This window comes from Pelobates fuscus, chromosome 11, assembly GCF_036172605.1.
Source record: "Pelobates fuscus isolate aPelFus1 chromosome 11, aPelFus1.pri, whole genome shotgun sequence".
In the NCBI taxonomy this organism is placed as follows: domain Eukaryota; kingdom Metazoa; phylum Chordata; class Amphibia; order Anura; family Pelobatidae; genus Pelobates; species Pelobates fuscus.
Genome location: NC_086327.1, coordinates 92,008,838 through 92,034,943, shown reverse-complemented (window position 1 = coordinate 92,034,943; position 26,106 = coordinate 92,008,838). Strand labels below are relative to the sequence as shown.

General features: G+C 39.2%; 1 protein-coding gene across 3 annotated transcripts in view; it reads right to left on the bottom strand.

Moving 5' to 3' along the window:
* PLEKHG5 (pleckstrin homology and RhoGEF domain containing G5) overlaps positions 1 to 26,106 on the bottom strand; it is a 336,555-nt gene that overhangs the window by 29,763 nt on the left and 280,686 nt on the right. Inside the window, exon 1 of one of the 3 annotated variants that reach the window (XM_063436448.1) lies at positions 14,276 to 14,829. The exons of the other annotated variants lie outside the window; for them this stretch is intronic. Within the exon in view, the coding sequence (XP_063292518.1) occupies positions 14,276 to 14,587 (312 nt within the window). The 5' untranslated portion in view covers positions 14,588 to 14,829. Of the gene's footprint in view, positions 1 to 14,275; positions 14,830 to 26,106 lie in introns of those variants that run through there. 3 annotated transcript variants of the gene reach the window in all.

Sequence of the window (26,106 nt, the reverse complement as noted above, 5' to 3'; positions counted from 1 at the left end):
TCAAAAAGGGTTTCCTGCTTTTATGTTATCTAAGTTGAATCAATATATAATTAGTGAATGCAGCGTTCACACCTTTGCTAATTGTTCATTGTTCAATATTTTATTTAAATAAGGCCATTTTCCTGATCCAATTTAAATTTTTTACATTTTCCTATATTAAAGGGACACTATAGTCACCTGAACAACTTTAGCTTAATGTAGCAGTTTTGGTGTATAAATCATGCCCCTGCAGTCTCACTGCTCAATTCTCTGCCATTTAGGAGTTAAATCCCTTTGTTTATGAACCCTAGTCACACCTCCCTGCATGTGACTTGCACAGCCTTCCATAAACACTTCCTGTAAAGAGAGCCCTATTTAGGCTTTCTTTATTGCAAGTTCTGTTTAATTAGGATTTTCTTTTCCCCTGCTATGTTAATATCTTGCTAGACCCTGCAAGAACCTCCTGTATGTGATTAAAGTTCAATTTAGAGATTGAGATACAATTATTTAAGGTAAATTACATCTGTTTGAAAGTGAAACCAGTTTCTTTTTCATGCAGGCTCTGTCAATCATAGCCAGGGGAGGTGTGGCTAGGGTTGCATAAACAGAAACAAAATTATTTAACTCCTAAATGACAGTGAATTGAGCAGTGAAATTGCAGGGGAATGATCTATACACTAAAACTGCTTTATTTAGCTAAAGTAATTTAGGTGACTATAGTGTTCCTTTAACTCATCTTGTCATCACAGCACTGATTGGCCTACCAGACTTTTTTATTTTATTTATTGTGATACAATTCAAATAATGATACAGGTGGAATGGGTATATTTTCATTATATTATATTAATTAACCAACCTGCTCTTCCCTTTTCACTAATTTTAGCAACAATCTAACTATATTTTCTGTTCTTTCTTAACATTACTAATGGGCACCCCCAGCTGTACCTACTGGTGTACATATTATATTGGACGTTTGATCAGCTTCAGATTATATTACAGTCCCAGGTATTTCATTGCAAGTACCTGTTAAAACCTTGATTCTTGAGGATGGGTGCCTATATATCAAGTTTGAACTGCGCTCTTTAAATGCAGTTGTATTTTTAATCTATAAAGTGGTACATAATTTCCTTACCTCTGCAAGTCATTACAAAGATATTTAACGTTTAGGTTTTAACTAGTGGTGTTTATTGTGCCAGGAGGGCCATGGCACCCTCCCAGAGCAATTCGTCAAACCACTTTAGAATGGTTTGACCTTTTACCTGGGTCCCATGGTTGCAGCCTCACATCCAGCTTGTCCTTCCAGAAGTATCAATTTAGCTCCATTGAGTTAAGATCATGCTCATGAGTATAGGGCGATGCTCATTGGCTGAGAGCATCAGATAAGCGATCCCAGCCACTGACTGCGTTGGACCTTCTTCAGCTCAATGAAGACATTGGATTTCTCCTGCAGAAATTGAATTTGGTAGACTACTCTGGAAAGGGGTTAGGGCACGCCTGGTACCATAACCTGTAGTAGCAGGTACAGGGGTTGGAGTATTCATTTAAAGGAAGTCTTTAGGCACCTTAGCCACTTCAGGTTATTGAGGTAGTTATGGTGACAGCTTTATGTTTGATAAATTTGCCAAACTGACATAATAAAGCTGTAAAGTAGAGCTGAGTGTCCTGCTTTAAAGTACTGCATACTGAAGTGCAAGGACTTCCCAGCAGTGAGTGCATGCAAGCCCTTAAAACGCCCCTGTCTTTGGGACTAAACATTATAGAGACATTTGCAGTCTATGAACTTGTAAGCACTGACTTTTGGGGAGCAAGTCAAACCCACCACATCAGTGCTCACATACAAACTCACTGGCATGTGTTGGTATGAGAACTACGATGCATAATTACAAGTTCTCTGACTGACAGGGCATGGAGGTGGAGCTACAAACTATGTGTTTTTTTTGTTTTTTTTTTACCAATTTGACAAATTTGTCAAAAATAGAGCTACATAACCTTTTCAATAAACTAAGGTGGTTTCGGTGTCTAGAGTGTGCCTTTGACACTGCAACAAGATTTGGGACTCCTTATTGAGATGGTGAGCTTTGACTAATACTACACTGCTCACTTGGAGGGGTATATGTAAGACCCCTCTCATGGTAGAACATACACGCTGTCCTAAAAAGGTTGATACAGATACACTGTCACTATGCGCTGCCCTAGCTATTAAAGGTCAACTTGAGACTGGGTGATTAGACGTACATACTTTAGAGCTGCACAACTTGCTAAGCATACACTGGGGATGGTGAGAGTAACAGCAGATTGATATAGAGAGAATACACCTGCAGAGACCAGTCATAGTATTATAGAATATATTAGTGTTTTGTTTTGTTTTTTTTCGTTTTTATTATCTCAAAATATTCAACGTTTTAAGGGCTCATCCTGCTTTAATTTTTCATAGAAAGTTTGTGGTGCTTGAACAGAGCATAGAAAATGCAAGCCAAAACCCATGACATGTTTCCTGAGCTTCTGTCTGCTTTCATTGACAAACATGGGCAGATGATCTGATTCATTGCCCTTTTCCTCCTACTGTGTATTCCTAAACAGTACAGGCTCCAGATGTCTGTTACAGAAGCCAGGAGACAAAGCGGCTGGGATATCAACAAAAGGGGCAAATAAATGCCTTAGAAAAGACTAAACCTACATTTAGCAGCACCCTGCCTAAATTCAAAGGATCTGCATAGCAAGTAGCTGCTATTAACCTTGTGTAGGGCAGATAATTTCATACAGAGTCAGTTTGAGAAAGGAGCAAATAAATAAATGTTTGTTGAAGTCATTTGGCAACCACGCTCACGGCAGCTGCAGTGTCAAAGGTTTTCCGTTCCTGACCTAAAATAAGTTTTAAACCAGGGATGCCAAAAGATAGATCCACTGCTGATGCAGACCTCTATAAGGCCAGCAAAGCATCATGAGAGCTGTAGTCTTACAACAATCTCTGTTGAACATTAAAGAAGGATAATGGAGGTCCTGAGTATTGATGGATTTAAACTACCATTATTTACAGTTTGTAGGCAGAAAACTGCTTTATACTGCCATCAGGAAAAATATCACTATATGTACTATTGCGTCAAATGTTTTAAATATTAGTAGAAGGTTAGAATGGCCAGATCTCTGTTAGGGTCTATAAAATTAATACTGCTGGGCAGCTATGTCACTACGGTCCTGCATTTATTAGAAGTATAATTCTGTGATCCTGTTATACGAGATGCACACTACAATTCAGTGTCATTACAATTATTTTGCCAAGTTTTTTGAATGCATTATCTTTATAAAAAAAATATAGGATAAACTCCCACCAATTTCAGGCAGATGAGGACATGAATGTGTTAGAGGAACTCAAGCCCAAGACCAAAACATCAGAGTTCTCACTTTCTTTGTTTTTAATGCAATGCATTAATTTGGCTCTCCCCAAGTTTAAAGGGTAATCCAGATGTAGACCTCATGCTCACTGTACTTAGAGGGGTATCAGCTACACCTCACTGACAAGGCTGAAACGATCGTCTGGGTTTGCTGTATCTCTCATGCAACATTTTGGTTCTGGACTGCCCGTACGGATGGGATCAGTCTGATATGCTTTGGAATATGTTCTCTCTGCAATGGCAGAAGTGAGCAAAAATATTTTTAGACCTGAGTGGGGATTTACCAAAGGGCAAGCTATTGGGTTTCTCTAAGCTTTTGTCCATTCTCAGCGTTCTCATAGTCTTTCTTTTTGTACCAAAACATTAACCCTAAACTAACCTTAGGCCTAACCCAACACACTCTGAATGTTGTAACGGTATTGGATAATTGTTTTATTTGATTTATCTGCTGAACAGATGTACTAGATGTCTGATGGTTCAATCAGTGTGATTGTGTAAACCCTAACCAGACATGACATCTTTTCATAAGGTCGGAAGTGACATATGTTTACAGACCTCAACAATGCAATACTGACCACACAAACTGAACACTGACTATCTGGGGAACTGGACATAGAAGTTGCCTCTTTTTATCACATTAATTTTCTTCAGTTTTCGGTTACTTTTTTTTTCTATTCTATGTTTTGTTAACTAAGAAAATAAAAAAGTGGATGTAACAGATTTTCTATTTGAAATGTCAGCCGTATAACCGCTTATTATTTACAATGTTGAAGATGATATTATAAATGATGTATCCCTTATACCTGATATTCACAATAAAAAACAATATTGGACAAAAAAAAAAAAATGCTGCTGAAAAACATAGGACTGGTGAGACTGTGATCATTTAGGTATGCATTAATGTGTCAATAGTTATTAAACTATAGATTGTGATTACCCCTAAGATAAGATGGATAGATAGATTAAAATACAAATAACGAGAGGCTTCATTGTGCTATGAAGAAGCGATATTGTCTGCTAAAGATTCCCATGTGCTACTTAATCGTATAATCATAATTAACAAGCAAAAATGATTCCCCAGCTATCAATTGCTTGGTCTTGATAAAACAGATGGTTAATTACAAACGGAGATTGCCAGAAAGCTTTGTCCCTCTTTATCCTCAGAACAGTTTTCTTCACTGAATATTTCACATTTCTCCAAAAGACAAAAGACAAAAGGTCCCAACTCGGAAAGGGAAAACAATCCTAGCTGTTGGGTTAATAAAAAAAAAAAGAGTGATCATTTCACTTATACATAATAATCAAAGTACTTTGCCAGAAATAATAAGATGAGATTTTTTTTTCTTGATTTCTGGTTTGTCCTAGAAATTGATGTCCCCAATGCCGTGGGACACAGAAAGACGAAAGATTGAACAGGGCTCATTGCGAATCCATTGTAAAAGTATATTAAGTAGCCGAGTTATCTTACATGTGATATTTCAGTGCTTATAATATGGGGAAGGGAAAAGTTATATGAATTAAATGAACACTTAAAATACCGTAACCACTACAGCCATTGCACTAGTTCTGTTGCTCAGAGTGCCCTAGCACCCCTCTTCCATTATAACTAGTCAAATCATTTTAGAATGGTTTGAGTTCTTACTTGGTGTCCATTGGGCCTCCACTACTTCCAAGAGTGAAGCGTATGAGCTTTAGTTGGGTCTCCTGGGCTAGCTCATTGGCCGAGAGCATACATTGATTGCTCTCAGTAGATGAGCTCAGCCCTTCACCACCAGGCTTATCTCAGACAGAGAGAGCTTCTGGTTCTTCTGTAGTTATAGTTGAGGCTGTGAGCATCCCCAGGCAGTAAGAGGTCAAACCACTGTAAAATGATTTGACATTACTTAAACTAGGGAATGGAGGGGCCCCAAGGCACTCCTGATACCATGGCCACAACAACACACTGTAGTGGTTATAGTGCTCAGAATGTTCTGTTAAAGGATCACTCTATAAAAACTTTACATCACTGCATGTTAATTTCATTGAGCTTTGCAACCATAAGCATAAGTAGTTGATGCCTGACAATAGCTGTCTAAATTGAGTCTTAGTATGCCTGCTTATCAGTTTCAATCATTCCATGTGATGAGTGGAACGGTGATTGGAGATAAACTACTTAATCCAATGGATGGGATGATGGGATAAGATTAGACCCATAGATCAAAAGGAGATGCTCCTAATTGGTGGGGCCACTTCCTGGTCAAGCAGATGTTTTTGTAGACAGACAGCTTTTTGTAGCGGAGCAGCAGGAGGAACAATTTCATATGGTTTTTAAAAGTAAAAAAAAAATTGTTTTCTGGAATGTCACAATTCATTTTTTACTATAAATCTGTAACTACAAAACCAACCCCCCCCCCCCAAAAAAAATGGAAAACATTGGTCACACCAGATGATTCAGGAATTATTACTCCAATATAAAAGTTTATTCCAACGTGCACTTGCTGAGGTGGCTGCAACCTGACCTGGCCTTGAACCTGTTGTCATTATTTTACATAGTGCTAAACATTCCCCAAATATATTCAATACATAATGTAGCTACGGAGTCTGATGGCGCTACATAAATCATAAAATAATAATACTCAGAGATACATGATATATTCAATGTCAAATATTAAGATATGCTCACCTTACCTCCAGCACTGCCATTTCCTCGTCTTCATAGGCAAACCTCCTTGTCAGTGCTAACAGCGTCGGCTAGGAAGTTACCATAGCACATGTGCTGTGGTTGCTATGCTGGGGAGAACAGTAGAACCACCAGTGGGGGGTCTTTTCTGCTTTACCTTGTCAGTCAATTCTTCGGTAGAGTCTATGTTGATGAATTGACTGACAGGTGGGGGAGAGACCTATTTGAAATAGTTTTTATAGTTTTCTTTTCTCCAAATCTACACATTTGCTAGCAACTCTGCCTGCACAATGTATAGATAAAATGTTCAATTCTTTTAAAAGAGCATAGGTTTTACCTGGCATGAAATGTACTCTTTTTAAATGCGGTTACAAGCTGAATATCTGGGAGCAAGATGAACTGATACAAAGGATATTAAGATGACTGAGCCAGTACAATAGGCAAACATAGCTTGGCAACTGGCAGCAAAGTAAAGTGACTACAATGATTGGGAAAGGCAAGAATTCTTACAAGAATTTAGCTGTGCCAACCAATCACACGATATTAAACAAATTGCAAATTTATCATCACACAAATTAACACATGAATATGAATTCATGACACATTAAACAGTTTGCAATAAAGGAAGTGCAAACATTAGGTGACTCTTTATAGGAAGTGTTTAGGAAGGCTGTGTAAGTCACATGCATGGAGGTGTGGTTAGGGCTGCATTAAAAAATAGCATTGTACATAGCAGAGAAATTAGCAGTGAGACTGCGGGGGCATTATCTATACACTAAAACAGCTCCATTAAGCTAAAGTTGTTTTGGTGACTATAGTGTCCATTTAATGATTGAGTTAGTTATGATCTGCAACTGGTGCAAATTTCTAAAAGTGGAGCAATCAATGGAAACCAGTGGAATCTGCAGGCATGCTCAGCTCTCAAAACCATACACCACTTTTTAGTGCTAATTGCAAGAACTGCCCAGTGGTGACTATTAAGGCTATTTAAATAAGCAACTATGAATAACTAATTTTAGGTCAAAATAAGTTAGTTGAAAGATAATTGAATAAGACTTTTTTTAATTTAGCTATTTAACCTAAAAATTGTTATTCTGTTGTCACTACTGGAAAGTTATTGATTTATTAAATCAATAGTGAACTGAACTGTGAGCTTAGTTGGATACTCTTTCCAAATTGGCTATTTTGACCAGATATATAAAAAATGTCCTTTTGTCTTTCTGCAGTTTTTCGTAAAGATTCCTTCCCCGAATATATTTCTTTACACCAGACAAGGTGAAACTGATAGGATGACAATCCTGATGAAATGTGCATCCTTGTACTCAAATCCAATAATCTAATTAATCGGTTTCCCTAGTACTGAAATACTGCGTGAATTTGAATTACCTCCAATTGTATGTTAACAACCAGTCCATTAAATAGTCTCCCGTGTTTGGTGTATAAACTCCAAAATAAAAAAATATATAATAATACATACACAAAAAAATAATAAGTTTTTATATATGTAAACCTTGTACAAACAAATGGATCCAAAATGTTTTCAGGGCCTTCTGTATGGTAATTATGAGTGCGGCTGGTATTATACATCAAACAAATATCTTGATATTTAGATAAAGGTAAGACTTTAAAATAATGGTCTCTCAAAGCACATCTCTAATCCTAATGGAAGTATTTCAAAACATGTGTTGCCCTGCTACCTGCCCTCTTTCACAGGTCAAAAATATTCTTTTCAATTTTTTTTCTGGATAAACAAGGTGACACTTTAGAAGATTCTACGGGTGAGCAGTTGTGGAATGTCTACTACCTATGATAAAAGTCTACAAATACCAAGAAAATAAATAAATAACATCTTGCTTCTCTGTTGGTGTGCATAACCCCCACACCCATGCTAAAACTCCTTGTCTGGTAAGAAAACAATTGTTGTCTACAAACCAACAAATGTGCTGTCACAATTACATCACTCCCTTGTTTTCAAGTCTCTTCAGTCTGGTGCAGATTATGATATACTAATATACTGAGTCTCCTTAACTTGGACCAATTTTTCTATACCTTGTTTTAGTAAACTGAGTGTCTTGCACCTGGTCCTAATATAATTAGTGTCCTGTAATTGGTCTTAATATACTGATTTGTCCTGTCCCTGGTCCTAATATACTAGGTGACCTGTATCTGGTCCCTTTATCCCGAGTGTCCTGTTCCTGGTCCTAATATAGAGTGTCCTGTTCCTGGTCCTAATATAGAGTGTCCTGTCCCTGGTCCTAATATACTAAGTGTCCTGTATCTGGTCCCTTTATCCTGAGTGTCCTGTATCTGGTCCTAATATACTAGGTGACCTGTATCTGGTCCCTTTATCCTGAGTGTCCTATCCCTGGTCCTAATATACTAGGTGACCTGTATCTGGTCCCTTTATCCTGAGTGTCCTATCCCTGGTCCTAATATACAGAGTGTCCTATCCCTGGTCCTAATATACAGAGTGTCCTGTACCTGGTCCTAATATCCTGAGTGTCCTGTCCTTGGTCTTAATATACAGAGTGTCCTGTCCCTGGTCCTAATATCCCGAGTGTCCTGTCCCTGGTCCTAATATCCCGAGTGTCCTGTCCCTGGTCCTAATATACTAGGTGACCTGTATCTGGTCCCTTTATCCTGAGTGTTCTGTCCCTGGTCATTTTATCCTGAGTGTCCTGTCCCTGGTCCTAATATCCTGAGTGTCCTGTCCCTGGTCCTAATATCCTGAGTGTCCTATCCCTGGTCCTAATATCCTGAGTGTCCTATCCCTGGTCTTAATATACAGAGTGTCCTATCCCTGGTCTTAATATACAGAGTGTCCTGTCCCTGGTCCTAATATCCCGAGTGTCCTACCCCTGGTCCTAATATACTAGGTGACCTGTATCTGGTCCCTTTATCCCGAATGTTCTGTCCCTGGTCATTTTATCCCGAGTGTTCTGTCCCTGGTCCTAATATACCGAGTGTTCTGTCCCTGGTCCCTTTATCCTGAGTGTTCTGTCCCTGGTCCCTTTATCCTGAGTGTTCTGTCCCTGGTCCTAATACACTGAGTGTCCTGTACCTTGTCCTTTTATCCTTAGTATCCTATATCCGGTCCTAACATACTGTGTGTCCTATACCTGGTTCTAGTACCTAGTACTGAATGTCATGTGACCAAGTTTTTCTCTATTATTTACTACTTTGTATTTATGTTGTTTGCCTTGCAGTTTTACCACTAATAACTGATTTTTCCTTACTCTCCTCTAATTGTGTTACCTGTTTAGGTTTGCAGGTAAACACTTTGTTTTGCCCCAAACTTATCGCCCTTCAGGGATTACATACAAGAAAGTGGTTTATTGTACAATTCTACACTTCACTTAACTAAATCAACCTAACAGGTATATAGTACAACACATGGACTGCATTTAGCATGGTATCAATGAGGTTTTGTTTTTGGCAAATAGTTGAGACCTGTCCATTCACCAGAAAAGTGATCAAACCAGTAATCGTGGATTTTTGCATTGGAAAAACAAATTACAAAAGGTCTTTAAGGTGTTGGTATTAAGTCATTTGTTTTCTTTATGTTTGACTGTAATGACAAATGGAAGTTAAATGTCACATGAAGTTGCCAGTCATTTGAGCCGAACTGGAAATGACTCCTGGAGCCAGTTGACACAACTAGATATAATCAGAGAAAGTGTGAAAAGAGATCCACATGTTTTTGTATGCAGAGCTATCCTGACACATAATTCTAAAAACGGAACCATGCCAGTGGAGTCCAGTGGACTAAAAGATGCTGATTGCTCTATTTTTAGAAGTTTGTCTAGAAAGGCTGGTGAGAAAGTTCAGAGGTTCATGATTTAATTACAGTATCTTTCGAACTTCCTGAAACCTCATTGAATTTGAAGAGTATCCCTCATCTACACATCCTTCTGAGTTTGAATACAATCAGCACAACTAAGCTGAGTTGTTACTAACTTTTAGCAGTTTAAAATACTCCCTGCAATATAGAAATAATTATCCTTTTTAATAGCAGCCTACCCCGTTTAATAATTTTAAATTAAGATGAATTGGTTTACATAAACACTTCAAAGCCTTCTTTTTACATTATGAATTCACGGTCATCCAGATAACACTTGAAAACTTAAAGCGTATTCTATATCCCAGAATCACTACAGGTCATTGATCCATTGCTCAGGCAATATAAGAAAGATTAACATCCATACCTTCAATCTAATGCCATTCAACATTTGACAGCAAGGATAGGCTGATATTGCTGGGCTAGTTAACCCCTAGAGCTTACAGCCTATTGTTGTAGTCCAAGGTTGGATAGCTTTCAAAAGAAAATGCAGCAGTGAATCTGATTTTTTTTTTTTTGGGGGGGGGGGGGCACACATCTATGATGGCATTTCATGAAAACAAATCTATATTACTCTTAACAGGGTTACACTGTAATGGTGCCCAGGGGTACTAGGTAAGAAAGTAAACAGTTGCAAAGTGGTTTGCCCCATATCCTGGGTATTGTGCTAGGATAGTACCAACATCATAATCATTTTTATTATTATTATCGCCATTTATATAGCGCCAACAGATTCCATAGCGCTTTGAAATATTATTAGAGGGGGGACTTAGCTATAAATAGGACCATTGCAAGAAAACTTACAGAAACGAGCTTACAGTCTTTAGGATCATTACAGAGGGGTGCAGTGGTTATGGTGCTCGGAGTAACCCGTTAAAGGACCACTCCACACCTATAAAGCACGTCAGCTTTCTTTATTGGTGAGGAGCATAATATTAAAAAGGCACTTTATAAACTGCCGATTTCTATGAGAAAACGTCACTTATTATTAAATAATGTAACACCCCCAGGATGTCAATCAAACAGCAAGGGAGGTCTCCTTCCTATTTCCATTAGCTCTATTTGAGCGCGCCTGCCTCCCCTTGCATACCTGTTCTCAGACCAGTGTTCTTTCTGAAGGCTTTGCAAAAATATTCAAAATTGGGATGCCTATGAAGTTAAGGACTATGTTCAATACAGTTTAAATAGCTTGGCTTTTGTTTAATTGTGCCCTGAAAAATGCATGTTTTATAATGTCCATTTATTAAAACAGTGAAACGTGCAGCCTTCATTAAGTCTATGACACAGCTGACGAGAGATTTTTACAGACACACTGGATCTCTGAGCTATTCTCTCTGCAGTGAAAGTGAACTCTCTGAACTTCACAAAGCATAGCGGTCCCTCTAAAATGAGTGATCAGTCAAGTTACCCACTAGGAAACATCTTCCAAGCCAGTTGACTAAACTCGAGAAAAGAGATATCTTTTAATAATTAATTAATACAGCCTCCAGACTCAAAGACTGGGATCTTACAAATTCCACAGCTACTCATTAATTAAAGGTCTTGCTAAGCATGTCTTGCAAAAATATATATAATCATTATAGTAATAAATAACAAGTGTAGCGTCGTTATAGAAACCACCTGATTTCCAGGTTCCGCAGTATTTTTTTATTTAAATATTTGTTTTTAATATTCGTAAGCCCTCCTTTCCATGTAAAGATACATTTCTCATTTGGCGTTACTGATTATCTAACACTGTAAAATCCTGACTAACTGCAAAAGCCTGACTTTGTGTAAATGTAGCCAATTCAAAATTTGCATAGATAAGAAATTGTTAAACTATTAACTTATTTTTATTTCCTGTTAAACAAAGTCCTGTCTTCCAACCGTTTACGGATCATAGAGCAGGTGTGGCTTCAAAAAGTAATATTTGCCAATATATTGATAATTCTTGTTTTTGCAGATAACATTCATTACTTCAATTTTAAATTGAAACTGACTGACACGTCATGTGCGAGAATCTTTTGTAGTAATTTGTCCAAGAATACTTTGTAATTGTGACAGATTAACTAGGGGTGCGATAAGTGTAAACTGACCAACACAAAATGAAGCCCTGTGCTTAAACTCTCACTACTCTTGGGCAGCATGAATGGCTTCAGTATCCATCAGCTCCAATACATAGAACAGAAACCAAAAATAGTTACCTGCACACTATCCCAAACCCTTATGCACATTTAAATAACTGGAAGTTTTTTTGCTACATCAAAACGGTTTTGCCTTTTAGCTGAAACTAGCAAGGTGAATTTTTAGTGTAGGATTCATCTAAGAGATTTGCCGTGACGTGACTGGTGAGCTTACGCTTAAATGGCCATTGGAGTGTTAATTATAAAAGCTATTTAAATGTGTATAGGGATTTGGGCATTAGCGTACTAAGGAGGGGGAGGTCTGCCCCAGGTGGCACAAGGTAGGGGGTTGCCACCAGGGCTGGCCAGGCTTGGGTTGGTGTGAGCTGTGTGGCTGCACAGGGCACCGGGAAGCCGACACAGCTCTCACACAGGGGTCGGAAGCAGGAGAACTGCACAGTGCCAAATTGGCCATGTGGGCGGGACCAAATCGGCTGTGGGAGCGGAGCTAAAGGCGGCCTCCACCTGCTGCTGCTGCGACTGCTGCACACAGAGGGGAAGCAGGAAGGAGTCCCTGAATCCCCAACACCTATAGACCACGGACTTCACTGACTCCACTCCTCCGCCAGTAAGTGAGAGAGTGTGTGTGCTGTGTGTAACTGTGATTGTGTGTGTGTGTTTGTGAGACTGCATGTATGACTGTGAGTGACTGTCTGTGTGATTGCCTGCCTGTAACTGTGTGTGAATGTCTGGCTGTGACTGTCTGCCTATGACTGCCTGCGCGACTATCTGCCTGTGACTGTATGTGTGACTGTCGATGACTGTGTGTGTGACTGTCTACCTGTGACTGTGTGTGTGTGAAAGTCTGCCTGTAACTGTGTGTGACTGTCTGCATGTCTTTTAAAAGTGTGTTTGACTGTGTGCAAGTGACTATATGCCTGGGACTGTGTGCATGTGGCTGTATTTGACAGTATATGTGGATAACTGTGTGCACCTGACTTTGTCTGACTGTCTTCGCCCTGCAGTGAGCCAGCAGCTGGGACATGACGTCATCCCGGCATCATCATCATTACAGTGCAAGCGAGGGACCTGTGCAGGAAGAGCATAGAGATCCCAGCAGCAACCACTGACCACCAGCCCCCTACTCCAGCTCTCCCAGAGCAAAGTAGGAAGGTTGGGTGGACCCCTTATTAAATGTGTGTATGTATGTGACGATTGTGTAACTACAGGACAATAGCAAGACTTAAACCATCTTGTGCCAGAGCGGTTGTGTAATAGGTAGCCAACATCACCATTATAAAGGGTGAAAGAAGGATGACCTGAGGAACCTGAAACCCAGTTACTGACTGAACAACTGGCATATTTTCTTTTTATGACAAATATTAACAAGATCCAGATAAATACAGCCTTACATAGTAACTGGTCCTAAAAAGAATCGAAGAGTTTGACCAAATGCCCTAGTGATTGGCTGCTGCTAGAGATGTATAAATACAAAGCCGGGACAGTGTGACAATATATCAATTTGTGGCAAGTGTTTTAGGCACTTATTTTTTTTAAAGGACCACTATAGTGCCAGGAAAACAAACTTGTTTTCCTGGCACTATAGTGTTAATAGGTCCCCCCCCCACCCTCATGGCCCCCTTCCCACCGGGCTGAAGTGGGAGGAAGGGGTTAAACACTTACCTTTCATCAGCGCCGGGCTCCCTTGGTGCTGGGGACTCTCCTCCTCCTTCCGACGTCATCGGCTGAATACGCATGCGTGGCAAGAGCCGCGCGTGCATTCAGTCAGTCCATAGGAAAGCATTTCTCAATGCTTTCCTATGGACGCTGGCGTCTTCTCACTGTGAAAATCACAGTGAGAAGCGCGGAAGCGCCTCTAGCGGCTGTCCATGAGACAGCCACTAGAGGCTGGATTAACCCCAGATGTAAACATAGCAGTTTCTCTGAAACTGCTATGTTTACAGCAGGCAGGGTTAACCCTAGATGGCCCTGGCACCCAGACCACTTCATTGAGCTGAAGTGGTTTGGGTGACTATAGTGGTCCTTTAAGCATTGTAAGGTGCAATGTGCAAAGATGGCAGAAGTGATTTCATGTTAGAGAAGCTTTTCATCTGGACAACTGAGATTTCAAGGACAATGTATAAGTAAATACGGTATGTTGATTGGCCTACCCTAAAACAACTGATATTACTAAGTTTTCCTAATGTCAGCAGTAAAACGTACAAATTTACCTTGCATACACATCACAAACCATTAACACATATTCCTGTATGTTTATGTAGCTAAATTAATAATGATGATTTACCTCTACGCTCTGCTCTAGATTCTTGATATTCCTTTTCTCGGCTGGGCAAGTATTCTCCCGAGTGTCTCTCAATGTCATGACTTTCGATATTTTTTCTTGCTTCTCATCTTTGTTCGTGGGAGATATCTGTGTATTATAAAGCTGGATTCGTGCAGCCACAAGGCCTTTTGCTACAGCAAATCCCATGTCTTGCCCAACAACAGAAGTGGGATAAGACTGGTAAGATGCAAAACGCTTCAGAATCCCCTCTCCATCAACCTTGTAGGACCTCTCATCCGGAACATACCAAGTTTTAGTCCGAATCACTTTCATGCCTTTGCGGTGTATTCCAATGCCTCCACCATAAGCCAATTAAGATAATTACTTCCTAGTTTATCCTCGTATTGGAATTCCATACAACAAACAAGCCAATTTAAACCTCGTCTTATTAATTATACATCTAGGTAAGCCAAGGTAACCGAATATATTTAAAATTACACTTTTAAATGGTAAGTAAATTCAGCTTCTGCCTCCTTGAGATGTGGTTTTCCCTGTGTCAGAAATCACTTAACACAATAACTAAGGCTTGAAGTGCGGTGATTCACCTTTGATACTCAGACGAAGAAAACTCCAGGCAACAGATACACAAGGTACAAGCAGTCGTCAGAGAGCAAAGTTTTGAACTGCCTAGTTTCTGATTGATTTCTCTATGGAAACCTGGACACATTTATTTATTTACTTACAGATAGGTTCTATTTTTACAGTGCATGACATATGTAATAATACTAAACCACTAATGTAACTGCAAATCATTATTACATGGGATACATACTGAATATTAACCATTATTTATTTGTTTATAATTAAGAATGTCAAGAATGAGAAAGAAAGCCAGGGATGACCGGCCCCACGTGACTCCATAAATAATTTAATGGGTTTTTTTTATGGTTACTTAGACAGCTCAGACTGACTCCTCATTTTATTTATTCCTTGGGCAGAAAACAAGTACATGATGTATAAAATTATTACAATAATGATAATTCTAATTTGTACAGGTATGTAAAGGACCTCTCCAGGCACCATTACAACTTGGATCACTATAGTGTCAGGAAAACAAAGCTTTTTTTTCTGACACTATAGTGCCCTGAGGGTGCCCCCACCCTCAGGGTCCCGTGGCGCTGAAGGTGTTAAAACCCCTTCAGCCACTTACCTTAATCCAGAGCCCGGCTACGGTGACCTCTCCTCCCCGTCCGACGTCAGCTCCCCCGTCCGACGTCACTGGAGCCGAATGCGCATGCGCGGCAAGTGCCGCGTGCGCATTCAAAGTGTCCATAGGAAAGCATTTCTGAATGCTTTCCTATGGATGCTCTGTGCGATGGAGGCGAAATTCGCCTCCAGCGTGGCAGATGCGCCTCTAGTGGCTGTCCAGAAGCCAGCCACTAGAGACTGGATTAACCCCAAATATAAACATAGCAGTTTCTCTGAAACTGTTATGTTTACATGTGAAGGGTTAAAACCCGAGGGACCTGGCACCCAGACCACTTCATTGAGCTGAAGTGGTATGGGTGACTATAGTGTCCCTTTAATTCATTATGGTGTCTGAAGGTCCTCGACGCAGTCTTATTTTATTTATTGAAAATGTATTCTATTATTTATTTCAAACAGTTTAACCCCAGAATCTTCTCATTGTCTCCCATCCTCTTGACCACTCTGCCTCATTCTCCAACCCTGGCTTAATTGTGGAAGCCTTTCCCTTGGGAGCTTGTAATTGGCTGATAGCCTCAACTGACTCTCCCAGCCTATCACTGGCTTCCCATTAAGAGAAAAGTTTTTCAAAGGCAAATACCTCAATGGAGAGAGAAATTACTTTATATTGTGTACAGATTAGCTACATGTGAGACAAGTAGGATAAGGCAAGTTAAAATTATTTTTTATATATATTAGTTTTCAATATTTATAGACTAGGCTGGGGTTCAATATGTTTAACCCTTCAATACCCCTAAATATAATCTAAATGGGAATATTCTAACCCTGAATTGAGTAAATCCTTCAGAATCTAGGACTGGATATAAGCTCCAGCAATTAAATAATAAGATTGGAGCAGCTCTGACCTATTTTGTAATAAATAAGAGTGATGTCACTTTGAATCTCCAGTGAAGGTAAAGATGGACTTTTAAAAAACCGAGAGGTTAAGTAACCAACATTAAAACTATTTACAGCTTAAGTGAACAAGCAATTTAAGAAGAAGGTGCTGCTTTAAGCAGTTTCTAATGTGTGTATGTCAGATAAACACATGATAAAAATCAGAACTTAGTGGGATTTGGGGATTATCTACAAGGTTTCACTAACAAAGAGTGGTGGTTTATACAGTTGTAAAACAGGAGCAAAGTCACACTGAAATAAATCAATAAAACAGTTGAAAACGACAATAGAAAAACAGTTTTTGGTTTGTTTTTGTTTTTTTCAATTAAGGGGAAAACATGTGTCAAAGAGAATTGTGCATTTGGTTTCAAATGAATTGCAATTCATCTGAATTTTGGGTGATCGGCAATTCGTCTAAATTACCTAACTTTGAATCACGAAATAAACAAAATGAGGAACGAACGAGACATTTTGTTTGCTTCATGATTCAGTTCCGTCCATGGTGCTAGGACAAAAGATGATTGATGGAAAAGGCAATTATTGATGGTTAGGGGACTGTGACAATACATTTATTGAGAGCAAGTGACAAGTGACCAAGAGAGGGAAAAAAAGCATGAGTAGTAAAAATAAATACATAAATAAATTTAAATGAATTTATAATATATAAATGCATAAATATAGATTTTTTTTACTGCTCCTCCTTTACTTCATCTATTAGTTTCACAAAAATGTGCCCATAATTGCTCAATATATTGTTAATATTGTGTATATACAGTATTTTGCAGTACACTAATTCACATATTATTGTGCCATTTTGGTCCATCCCAATTGTTTTTTTCCCAAAACAATAAAGATGAAATTCCTCGGAATCAATTCGGACAAACTTAATTTTTTGTCCCTATGCACAAATGTCAAATAAAATTAAACTTTATTTCAAAAATCTACAATTAAACCCCAGACAACTTTTTCATGGATAAAGTCCTGTACTAAATCACCAACTTGGAGTTTATTTACTGCCATTCAAAATCACTACAAGGGTTATTCACTGTGAGAACTTAAAGTGAATCCAAAATGAATTTCAAATTTAAGTCCAGAGTAGCTGAACTGATCGAATGGCTAACTTCAAACTTTTTTTCAAGTTCAGCTATTTTCACAAATTCCCTTTGAATTCTCGCTATCATGAATAACCCTGTAAGAATCCTTTGAGCAGCTGGATGCCTTTCCACAACCGCAGATATGATGCATAAAATGCAATACCCTCCTTTAGATTGTAAGCTCACGGGCAGGGCCCTCTACCTGTTGGATCGGTCTGTTCTTATTATATTGTCTTTTTCCCAATTGTACAGTGCTGTGGCATATGTTTGGTGCTTTATAAATAAAAGTAAAAAATAAATAAATTGCACACTGGCTAGCAAAAAAAAAAAAGCATAGATTCACTATTCTAGTATTATGGAACACTTCCATGCTATGGTTTTCAACATCCTCCACTCAGAGTATAAAAATAATATCTTGTGAAGGAGTTCTTTCTCGGTGGATAACAATATCGTTTTTGACATGCCTTTTGCTAATTTTTGGTTTTTATTTGTGTTGCGCTAGTAAACCCATCCACAGCAATATAACTGTGATTCAGACCAAGTATTTCGGGAACCTTTGGTATTCATTCACTAAACTGGGAATTGCGAAGAGATGTACACATTACTGAATATTAAAGGTTGGAGGGAAAAAAAATACAACACAGCTACTCATCCACAGCGTGGCTATTTTAGTCTAAATTCTGCTATTTGGGTTTCAAAGCACTACAATAACACGGAATAAACCCCTAACATGTTGCCTTATAACATGCTTCAAGCGTTTTATGGTTTAACTGAATATTATGGTGTTTAATGGTCGACACATGACCGTGCCTCACTGGGTTGCACTTTTCTGCTTTATAATATTCTCACACCTTGGCACTGCAGATATTTCTGGACTACATTTTCCATAATGCAAAACCCATCCATTATTCCTTAGAATACAAACTATTAAAGTCTTCTCGGCTGTTACAATGCTTCACCCACGATTCTGTGCCTGTCAGCCATTATAAATATAGTCCAAGACAAGATGTCGGGCATAAATTGGACCCCCTGCTCCATTGTATCTCAATAGTAAAAAGGTTATGAGCAATATTTGAATATTTTAGCACCTATGTAAAGCAGTATTTGGGGCTGTCATACACTAGGAGCAGCTGTCAGGCATGCCGTGTTTCCCATGACAACAGACATCTCGGTTCTGATGTAAAATGGCTACTTGTCATTTGTATAATGGGCTGCTCTGATCAAATCAGTCAAATCAGCCATTGTTTGTCAGCCTGTTCCTTCCTTAATCACCACCCCCACATCAGCTCCCCTCCCTTTAACAAAGCATGTTTTCACATGCTCTGAACAGCCTTTCCCTTTATTGCCTGGAGCAACATGCCCACACTGACTTACTAATATAAGTCAAACATAATGCATTAGCAGAAAGAGGAATGTACACACATATGCAGGGCTGACCGTAGGTTCTGATCAGAATTTTACAGGAATTATAGCTGGAGGCCAGGAAGCTAAACTATACCTTCCAACAGCCCTGAATTTGACCAAACAGTCCTAATCATTACTACATTCCACCATCCCATATTTTTTTCTTCGGGTTTCCTTCTTATTAAATTCCAGGACATTTTGGCTTATTTATCTTGCCCTGTTACCTTCCCCAACCACTTCTTAACCCAATTGTATAGTTCACAAAGGTAGAAATTTGGGTTAAACCAATATTGCATTGTCAGAACTACAATATTGGTTTTGTCTGTTTGCCAATTCATCACTGCAGAATACATTGCCGCTTTGTACATAATAATAATAATAAGAATAACTAGAAAAGCTACAATTTCTGGGGAAATTGTGTGAAGTGTTCTTGCCTCCACCAGTAGTCTACAACTGGAGTGGGCGGAGTAACTGTTATTATTTATTTATATAGCACATTTAATTCCAACATTGTTGCCCAAAGTGCTTCACAGTTACATTAAAACATACAGTTATAAAAACATTAGCAGGTGTAAAAGGCCCTGTCTATGACATCACTTGCTGCTGCAGCCTGGCACAGGTCAGAGTATTTTGGCGGTTGCCATCTTCAAACGGTCGTATTTTAAAAACTATAAATCCTACAGTGAAGAGCTTTATATTGTGAGAATCACAAGACCCAGACCTACATTTTGATGTATGTATCTGAAGTATTACAAATGAAGGCACAGTCACAGTTTAGAAATTGCCCTTCAAGTTTGAGCTGGCTAGAGTGAAGTTTCAATGAATGTCAATGGACGGCATGAGTTGCAAACAAATGGTCATATTGTAAAAACTATCAGGACTATGGCTTAGCCGTGGACATTTCTAGTGGCAGCAGGGATAGCTGAACATTTTGATATAAGATTTGTGTAGGTGGGCCTGAAAATGAGGGAGTGGTGGCAGTTTAGAAATCATGTCCTGATTTTTCAGTTTTTGCCAGCTCCCACTCTAGTTTTGAACATTTTGCCATTCATTCCTATGGGACCAATTTAGCCACAAGAACGACGATATTTCGAGAACTATTCGGTGAAACGTTCCACAAAGTAATAGCACACCAATCGGGAACAATCCGCACGTTTCGGTATATTACTGTCTATGTAGTGTAAAAACTGTGGGAGGAGTTAGGGTGGTAAATTTGGCTATAATAATAATAATATATATGTGAGATAACAGTAAGTGGTCTTGCTATGCAAGAACACTTGAAGGACCACTCTAGTGCCAGGAAAACATACTCGTTTTCCTGGCACTAGAGTGCCCTGAGGGTGCCCCCACCCTCAGGGTCCCCCTCCCGCCCAGCTCTGGAAAGGGGAAAAGGGGTAAAACTTACCTTTTTCCAGCGCTGGGCGGGGAGCTCTCCTCCTCCTCTCCGCCCCGTCGGCTGAATGCGCATGCGCGGCAAGAGCTGCGCGCGCATTCAGCCGATCGCATAGGAAAGCATTTACAATGCTTTCCTATGGACGCTTGCGTGCTCTCACTGTGATTTTCACAGTGAGAATCACGCAAGCGCCTCTATCGGCTGTCAATGAGACAGCCACTAGAGGATTAGGGGGAAGGCTTAACCCATTAATAAACATAGCAGTTTCTCTGAAACTGCTATGTTTATAAAAAAAATGGGTTAGCCCTAGCTGGACCTGGCACCCAGACCACTTAATTAAGCTGAAGTGGTCTGGGTGCCTAGAGTGGTCCTTTAATAATAATACTTCTGAAAGAAAAATAGAGGGAAAATCCGAAGACATGTTTTCTCTAAACTAGATTACCCTAAGGGGACATTGCATCCCTGGGACTTCCCAGTCAAATATTTATTTTACATTACAGATAGTTCCCTTGGATCTAACATTACTTAGTTGACATCTAGCACTCTATTAAACATTTATTAAAGGGACACTAAAGTCACCAGAACAACTACAGCTTAATGTCGTTGTTCTGATGAGTATAATCATTCCCTTCATGCATTTTCATGTAAACACTGCCTTTTCAGAGAAAAGGCAGTGTTTACATTGCCCCTAGGAACACCTCCAAGTGGCCAGTCCTCAGAGGGCCACTGGAGAGGTTTCCTGGCTCAGTGTTGTACAGTAGGCAGCCCTGCCGTTTAGCGTCCCCACGCTCTGCATGGAGATGCTGCATTTTCCTCATAGAGATGCATTGATTCAATGCATCTCTATGAGGAGGTCCTGACTGGTCAAAATGGCATTTGGCTCGCCCACGTGCCGATTTTAGCCAATCCAATGCTTTGGCTAAAAATCAGCCATTTTGATGATGTCACAAAGGGAGCGGAGCCAGCGCCAGCGGACCCGCGCGGTGCTGGAAATAAGGTGAGTTTTAAACTTTTATAGGGGGGCTAAGGAGGGCAAGCCACCTATATGGTGGGTTTAGCACTATAGGGTCAGGAATACATGTTTTTGTTCCTGACCCTATAGTGATCCTTTAACATACAAAATTAAGCCCTGCACTCAAACTCCCACTACTCCTGGGTGGCAGCAATGACTATAGTACACCTCAGCCTCCATATAATAAATACTAAATAACTGGAGTTTTTTTAGTATCACTCCAATGGCTATTAGAGGGTAAGCTCACCAGCCACGTCACGGCACAATACCTCTCACCTAAAAGCATAAGCAAGTAACATTTTCTTTGTTTTTATTAAACTTTTATTGCCTGGTTATTTTATTGGGCTTATTCATACACAATAAGTCAGTGATTGAATGACAAATACAGTCATTACAGAAAATGTTGCTATAGACATAGTGTTACAATAAAATATAGATATATTATTATAGATATATTATTATATGACGTGTATCATAAAGGTACTGTATACTTAATGTGATATTTACATAAACCTTTGGAGCTTGCAAGCTGGTGAGACGTTCATAGAGCAAAGTCCTGTTAATGTAATTTACGATGGCTTATGTGTTTATTCTTCGTGACTCATCTTACAGGTACAACCATTAGACTGTCTGTAAAGACACATCAAAACATGAGTCTCATCTAAGCATTATCATCTACACCCCTTTCAAGAAAAAAAATAGAAAGCTAAATGTAAACAAACTGACTAAATGACTTGATATTATCAGTGCTGTGCAATACTATGGCCTCACATTGAAAAAGGTTAATCAATTAAAAAAAAGTAAACACATATTCGACCCAAGGCAAAATTCTTACAAAAAAAGCAAAACAAAAACAAAAAACACCATGTGGCCTAATTTATTTTTATTTTATACTGCTATTTCCATTTTTGTTTTTTAATCCAACATCTTTAAGGTTAAAATATTGATGCAGGATAAACATCTTGTGGCATATAGGATTGAGTATATTAATGGACAATGGGTCCAAGGTTATCCTTCTGGTCCTAGCAGTATTGATACCAATACTGGTACCTTCCTTGTCCTACAATTATTGAGCTAGGCCCGCTGGGGTAGGCAACCTTCAGAACTCAAGTTCTTGTGGACTACATCTCCCATGATACTTTGCCGGAATTGTGGCAGTAAGGGCCTTCTGGGAGATGTAGTCCATAACATCTGGAGTGCAGAAGGTTGCCTATCCCTGTGCTAGAGGCTTGGGAACCCTCTATCTCAGTGGTCTGCAACCTTTTAGCACCCGAGGCCCGGCAAAAAGAGGAGAAATATTTTGTGGACCAGCGTCAGACAGAAATAAAAGCCAATGGTATGTGCTAGGAGTGCAGTGTGTGTGTGTGTATCGGGGCAATGTGTGTGCGTATGGGGGTCAGTGTGTGTGTGTGTGGGGGGGGGAGGGCTGTGTGTGTGTGGGGCAGTGTATATGGGGGACTGTGTGTGTGTGTGTGTATGTGGGGCAGTGTGTGTGTATAGGGGAGAATGATTGTGGGTCTGTGGGGTTGGAGGGTAGATTAATAAATGTATATATATTTTTTTTATTAGAAAAAACAAAACAATCATTTTGATCCCCTCTCCCTGCTTACCTTTGCCTGGGAAGGGGGACATTCCCTGCAATCCCTGGTTATCCAGTAGGGAAGCCCTGGTGGTCCCAGAGGTGAGAGTGAACTCTAGCAGCCTCACTCTTGCTAGATTCGGAGCATTGGCATGGTAATCGTGGCAACGCTCCGAACTCGCGAGAGAAGAACCCAACAGAGCTGCAGGTTAGAGCTCCCCCGTGTCCTCTCTTCCTTCTTCCTCTGCCGGCTGCAGCATTACAGTGCTGGCAGATCGGAGAGGGAAACCTCTGATCTGAAAGCTTTTGCGGACCGGCAATAAATTCTTGCAGACTGTCACCGGTCCGCGGACCAGTGGTTGAAGACCACTGCTCTATCTCACCATCAGATATTACTCTCGTCCCCACAGGCCAAAAGTTAGAGAAGGGGACCTCTTGTTGAACCCCCTACTGAGTATAGATTAGTATTTAATTCATTAAGAGACAAATTGTGGAAATTATGAATTGACAATAGAGTAGTAATTTTTCGGCAAAAATCGTTCAGTTTGTAAAACAGCCAAGTTAGAGACGTTTGCAAATATTTTTATTTTTTGCTTTTCTGCCCACATTGCTGGAATAATCACCCAGAAAAAAATGTTATGCAAGTACTGTATGTTTTGTAATTGAGCATGTGTTTCTGATATTTTTACTTTTCACGAGAGGAAAGAGAAAATTGCTGTAATCACACCTACACAGAGTTGTTACATTTGTTGCTATACTTGTTGTGCAGTGATACATTCCAGAGGGAAGAGTGTCTTTATTTCCTTATTAAGAAGTATCACATTTTAAGCATATATTATTGAGCCTGATCAGACATAAAGGAACATTAAAGTGTCAGGAATACAAACATGTATTCCAGACATTATAGAGTTTAACTAACTATTTAGGTCTCTGGCCACCCTTAGATGACTTAGGAAAGGTGTTTTCACTCACCTTTATTCCTACGTCACGCCGGACTTGATACGACTTGCTTCCGACTGGTCCCTCATCCATGATAGAAAAAGCATTGGAAGGCTATTATGCATGAGCAGCAATATGCCAAATTAGCATCTTCTCATAGTGATGCATTGAATTAATGTATCTCTACTTGGAACTTTCAGAGCCCCCATAAGGAGAATGGAAATGCTGAACGTAGGTGCTGCAAACTGTGCATCACTGGACTAGGAAGCATCTCTATTGGCTGTCACTAGACGTCTTACATTGAAAAGCATGCAGGCATAGTCTATAGACACCAGTACCACTACATTAAGCTGTAGTGGTTCTGGTGACTATAGTGTCCCTTTAAACGGATACTCTAAGTATCAGCTGTTTTGCAAAGCTTTTACGAAAATTAACTAAATAAATAAATAAATGTCACAACTCTGTGGATCTTAAAGGGTAACTCCTACCAACATGGCCACTGCTGCTTTTAAAGCAAAATATGCTTTAGATGACTTTCATTCCATACTAAAATATGATTTCTTGTAAATTACAGGAGTGCTTTAATCTTTTTGATCTGGATCAGAGATTTAATAAATTAGCCAACTCTAATCTGGAGAAAATGTATCTCTCGGACTCAAACACACTGTCTGTTTGTGCTACTCTTATAGAAAAGCTTGGCCCATCTGTTCTAGTATCTTACCTGCTCTGAAAATAGTGACACAATGCTGCAATCATTTGGAAAACCATTACAAAATTGTCTATCGCAAGTACTCCATCCACATTGCATATAATGTATAAAAGGCTCTTTATCCCACATCTGGTGGCATTGTCCCAAACCTCAGAAATGTTGGTGAGATATTCATTTATTAATTGTAAAAATTAACTAATCATGGTATTATCACCAGAATTAAGCCTGTTCAAAAAATGTCCTGATAATATCACTTCGATCACAATAGGCCACATTTTGATAGCCGTTACACAATCTGTACCTAGGTACATAAAGGGAATCAATACAGTAAAGGAGGAGACTATATTTAAAATAAGAAAAACTACCACAACAAGAGGACATAGTCTTAAATTAGAGGGACAAAGGTTTAAAAATAATATCAGGAAGTATTACTTTACTGAGAGGGTAGTGGATGCATGGAATAGCCTTCCAGCTGAAGTGGTAGAGGTTAACACAGAGAGGGAGTTTAAGCATGCATGGGGTAGGCATAGGGCTATCCTAACTATGAGATAATGCCAGGGACTAATGAAAGTATTTAGAAAACTGGGCAGACTAGATGGGCCGAATGGTTCTTATCTGCCGTCACATTCTATGTTTCTATGTTATGTACTGGAAATCCATCTATTAAGGAGGTTCTGTGCCTAGTGTTAAATAACAAAAATCATGAAATGGCTCTTAGACAGACATCTTGTCAATGGACCACTTGACAGTCTGTTGAAACAGTTGGGAAGCTAATGTTAAAAAAAAACATATTCTCTGTGATTTCGATCTATACCCGATTTACAACTTTATGCACGTTATCAGTTATAACCATGACTAAGTATTGTTATACAAAATATAGTAGGGGATTATCTGCTAAATACAGATCAAATGGAAAAACATAGCGTTTAACTGTGTGAGAGTAAATGAGGATGTATAGTTAACAATTGGCCACTCACAAATTCTAAGATGTAAACTTGTTTTTGCTGTCATTGATGCACCAAGTCCCTGAGGAAGTCCCATCTTAGGACGAAACGCGTAGGACGCCCAGTGGTGATATGCTTATTGTTTTTAACTGATATGTAAGTTATTAAATCTCTTTTTTTTACTTTACTCTGGAATTGCACTTTATTTTCCATATATTTTCTCTTTTGAGCAAATATTCCTAACTACTGATGGGAGTGTGAAGATGAACATAGAAAATATTGAAGAAAAGGATTACACTCAAGGCTTTTTTACATCTTATAATTTGTGAGTGGCCAATTGTTAACTATACATCCTCATTTACTCTCACACAGTTAAACGCTATGTTTTTCCATTTGATCTGTATTTAGCAGATAATCCCCTACTCTATTTTGTATGTATGCTGAAGACAAGAGGAAGTCTTTGGGGACCTTTTCTGGATACTTCACCTAACACAGGGAAGCTCCATTTTTTGCTTATTAATCACTGTTTCCACTGGAGTTGTGTTCACATATTTTGTTTGTTTGCATATATTTCTAAGTATTGTTATACCTTGTACAAATTATTGTATGCATATTTATGCATTGTTGTTTATATTG